Here is a 4486-nt window from a genome sequence, read left to right as displayed (position 1 = left end):
CTGGTTTAGTTAACAAGTGATTTGATGTTTCAAATCATGGCTTAATCGATCCACCATGATTTTGTTTAAAAAAAAAATCAAACCAAACCAATTATCCATGTCGAACTGACTTGAACTAGCCCGAGTCAGTTCAGTTTGATTGGTTGGCAATTTTTCGATTTTTTTGCCAAGGCCTAATGAAAGCTCAACTTTAATTAAATTTTACTGTCAAAACGTCACGATCAAAATTAAATAATTAAAAGTTTTAAGTTTTTCGTTTTATAATAATGAATTAGTCATTCATAGGCAAAGCACCAAAACACAAGTAAAAAAATAGAATACATCACTAGGGTTTTCTGTAAAGAAAAAAAGAAAAGAAGATGAATCTCGTGCTTCCAATTCTCCTCTTTGCTTATTCATAAAACAAAATTCCCAACACAATATGGCGTGCTTTAGGCTGAGTTGAGTAACCCCAATTAGTTCAATTTGTTTCTTTTATATAGCTTGAGGTTTTTTCCCTAAATTTTTTGCCAAAATATGCCTAATATACCCCTCAATTGTTGTATAAACATAGCAAATTCGGACTAAAATCTTAATTCGTGTTTGAGCAAGAATATTCTTGCCCCTAGCAACAAACACACGCACCTATAGTATTTCCTCTTGCTCAAGCAAGAACACTTGGCACATTTTTCGTTCTCTATGTATTCAAAACCTATATACATACTCCCTTTTTCTTAATTTTGTTGAAAATGTTATCGAGTCTTGGTTGTTTTCCATGACATAGAAAGGGAATAAAAGTCAATAGAACCCTGTCCAGAACTACTTACAACCATATGAAATTAGTTACTATGAAAGTTTAAAATTCAAGGATGCATATGACAAAGCTTTTATATAAGTTTTAGATGATTTTGATAAAAGTTGATGATGTTTGTAATTGAAAAGTTAATAAAAATTGTGAATCCCATGAGATATATGGTAAAATTGAAGTTTGACCCGTTAAAAAGTTTATTAAATTTTAGCAAAATTTTGTTAAGCCCATGCAAATTCTTAAAATCAATTTTTTCCCAAACTTATTTTCAACTATATATTTTCAAATTAAAACAATTTTAAATAGGAACCCAATTTATTTATTTTTAACTATACATTCTCTGGGGAAAAAAATCACTTTTTACAAACTTTATTCTTAAAAATCTTTTGATGCCCTAAACAAGCACTAACACTTATAATTACCTCATCTTTTATGCACTTTCATAGAGTTGAGTTGCATTTCCATCAAAAGAACTTTATTCAGGAAAAAAAAAGAATTTATTCAGATACATTTTTCTAAGTAATACCACGAGTACATAAAACACTTACGAGGATATCTTATTGATAATTCATAATTATGCCAAATACCATTAAAAATTTTGCTAGGTATCAAACTTAATGTTGATACCATTTATTTTCACAGGATTACTCTTCGGGACCAATGTCACAAGTACCCTGTCATAATTGCTCGCTCCTAATTCCTCCAACACTTCAGAAATCCTAAATTGTTTATTTGTTTTCGCACCCATTCGGTGTCCATGGGGCACATTGGTGAAGCTCCCCAAATACTCAGTATTGTCTGGACGACAAGCATTCACGTCGTCTTCATTGATATACACATTGAATTTAACATAGTCTCTTTTATCGAATTCTATTCCCTCAATAACGAGAATTTCCTCTGACGATCCACTTCCCGACTTCTTTGGTCGTTTGACAATCACGGTTATGGGTTTGTCCAATGTTGTTGGGAAAACCTGAGCAGGGTCAGGTGCAGAAGGCAAGGTTTTTGCTTTTGCCCGAGGTTTTGGCTTTGCATCGAGCCATGGAATGGACACGTCTTCATATGTATATCCAAGTGTTGTTGTATTGAGACAATCTTGAATTCTCACTCTTACAGGCTTTGCCTCCTCATTATAGAATATGAAATAGGCATCTAACCAATCCGGGTCTGTGATATTGGTTCCTTTGAGTTGATTCAACCATATGGTCCACATCCGATCCACATTTGCATGATGAGCATAGAAAATTGGGTCTCGAGCGGCAGAGTAGAAGGCACCCATGTCAATTGTATTGTTAGGATCAACTACGGTTCCGGTCCAAGAATGCAAGTTATTATGAGGAGTTTGCTCAATTGTACCTGCGGCATTGACTGTGGGGAGGTCATCACCGGCCCTAAATGGAGTTCCGAAGAAATCAATTGGAGTCTTTGATTGGGTAATCATTTGTTTGTACATTATGGCAAGATTGTATTTGATCTGAATGTCCGGATTTACCGATACATCGTTGTTGGGCCAGTCTAGATCGATCACCGTCGGTGGCAAGTGGGCCGGGTTTCGAAGGCAGTCATAAAGAGGTGATGCGACACCAGAATTGTATATTGGTGGAATTTGCATTCCTCCAGGAGCATCCCAGTTCCAAAATGGTAGAGCAAAAGTATCATCATCAATCAAATTTTGGCAGATTTTCTCGAAAAAATATAAATACCATCTATGCCAGGGGAAAAACATCCAAGAAAAATGGATTTCATACAACAGATTTGGATATCCCTGTTGAGTATAACCTCCATCGCAGTATGCGCAATGGACATTTGCTTGTTGCAAGAAATTGCGTGGATCAGACAGAGAAAGGTTCTTCATTCTCTGAATGGCCGTCGTATACTTCCTGTAGTAATCCGAATCTACGGTGAATGACTGGGCAGCCATTCGAGTGCTAATAGTGGTGGCACGAGGACGATAATCAGTAATCGCATCGACGGGCGCCCGAGGGCAGCAGTTGATAGGTGTTCCGTTGGGTTGTGTGGCATCAACGCAATCTTTGTAGACAGGGAGAGCTGGCTTAGCTAAGGCCGTTGAATTTGCAGCAAGACTTGTGCTATACAGCCCGCCTAAGCCTAGAAGAACATCCCTCCTGTCAAGCTTCCCTGAAGAATTTTCGCCATTTCTGGGGGTGGTTTCAGGTCTTTGGTCATCATTTTTGGCTTTGCATGTAAATTTTAGGACAGGGCTTTTTCTTCTGTTATTGGACAAGGGAGATTTATTGGAAGAGAAAGAAGAAGAATATGGAATGAACTTGGTTTCAGATGCAATTACACAAAAAGAAGCCATCTGTCTAGTTTGCAGAAGTACCACCAGAGTCCCTCTATTTATACAACACAGACTAGTGGCAAAAGAAATCGACTCAGATTTAATATAGCTTAAAAGTCAATAAAAATTTTAGTTGAAATAAATAATTAATTTTAACCATAAATTTTGTGGAATCGTAATTTTTCAAACCTACATTTCATCAATTTCCCAAAAAAAATAAAAACTTTGCAAATCATGCACCGTAAATGGTTATGGTTAACTTTCACGACTAAATGTGTGAACGAAGATAACAACTTATTTCGATATGAATTAAGACGACACAAGCAAAATTTCATATAATTAATCTAGTAGTTAACAAGAAAAAAGTTCTATCTATGACCTATCATAGGCCACCGTCCATGTAACAAGTGGATTTATTACTTGGGCCCGGATTAATCAATAAATCTTGAAAAATAATATTAAAGAATCCAAAAACTCTTTTTTCTACTCAATCATTTTTAATCACGGAATCACAAAATAAAATTTCCTGCACGTAATCTCAAATTTTTTCCTTACTTTTTAACCACACATTCTTCATATATTTACTACTCAAAACTTTGTTTTGGAGGAATTTTAAAGACTATCAAACAAGAGCTTAATCACATATTTTATTATATTCACGATATTTTATCAATTTTTTAGGTACTCATTACAATAACGTGCAGAAAATATACTAAAATGTTTATTAATTAAAATTTTGTCTGAACTTCTAAATATTTATATGCTTACGTTCCACGTGCGCCGATAGTCTGTGAAGATTGAAGAAGTCATTGCACATTAAAATTGTAACTTTCCAGCTCACCTATGACCTATTGTTAAATTAATTCTCCATCCACATTATCACTTTTATATAAATATCAATGACCAAACAAAAATTTCACAATTGTCATTGGACCACCACGTTTTCCCTATGCTCGATATTTTGTTATCTCTTCTACCCTATCTTCTAACAAAAATTTTCACAATTGTCATGGGACCACCTCGTTTGCTGTGCTTGATCATTTGTCACATTTTCTATCCTATCTTCTACGTAATCCCTTCGACAAAACACTAGTTAAACTTTATTTTTAAATTCACATTTTATTAAATCTACAATTTTTATATACTTTTATTGCGTAGTTTCTATCGCAAGTTCGATACCGAACAAGTAATATAATTAACCTTTGAGTCCGAATTATCGTTCTCACGAGAACTATACTTTAATACTTAATCTAATATTTCTAACTCCTATTTGATAAAATAAAGAAAGAATTACAATTTGTTGTGATTCCTGACCTAAGTACTTAAAACTCTGTGAATGTATACAAAGATTGATTTAAAATTTAAATAATGAACGGATATTACGGCATGACAATTTC

At 34.5% G+C, this 4486-nt stretch overlaps 1 protein-coding gene across 1 annotated transcript; it reads right to left on the bottom strand.

Moving 5' to 3' along the window:
• Positions 1–1265: 1265 nt before the first annotated feature.
• LOC111374154 (polyphenol oxidase, chloroplastic-like) lies at positions 1266–3147 on the bottom strand. The gene has a single exon (XM_022996786.1). The coding sequence runs from the start codon at positions 3108–3110 to the stop codon at positions 1389–1391; it is 1722 nt and encodes a 573-aa protein (XP_022852554.1). The 5' UTR covers positions 3111–3147; the 3' UTR covers positions 1266–1388.
• Between the last annotated feature and the right edge of the window lie 1339 nt (positions 3148–4486).

This window comes from Olea europaea, unplaced genomic scaffold (assembly GCF_002742605.1).
Source record: "Olea europaea var. sylvestris unplaced genomic scaffold, O_europaea_v1 scaffold1207, whole genome shotgun sequence".
In the NCBI taxonomy this organism is placed as follows: domain Eukaryota; kingdom Viridiplantae; phylum Streptophyta; class Magnoliopsida; order Lamiales; family Oleaceae; genus Olea; species Olea europaea.
Note: the sequence above shows the minus strand (reverse complement) of the source record. Positions and strands in the feature narration are given on the sequence as shown.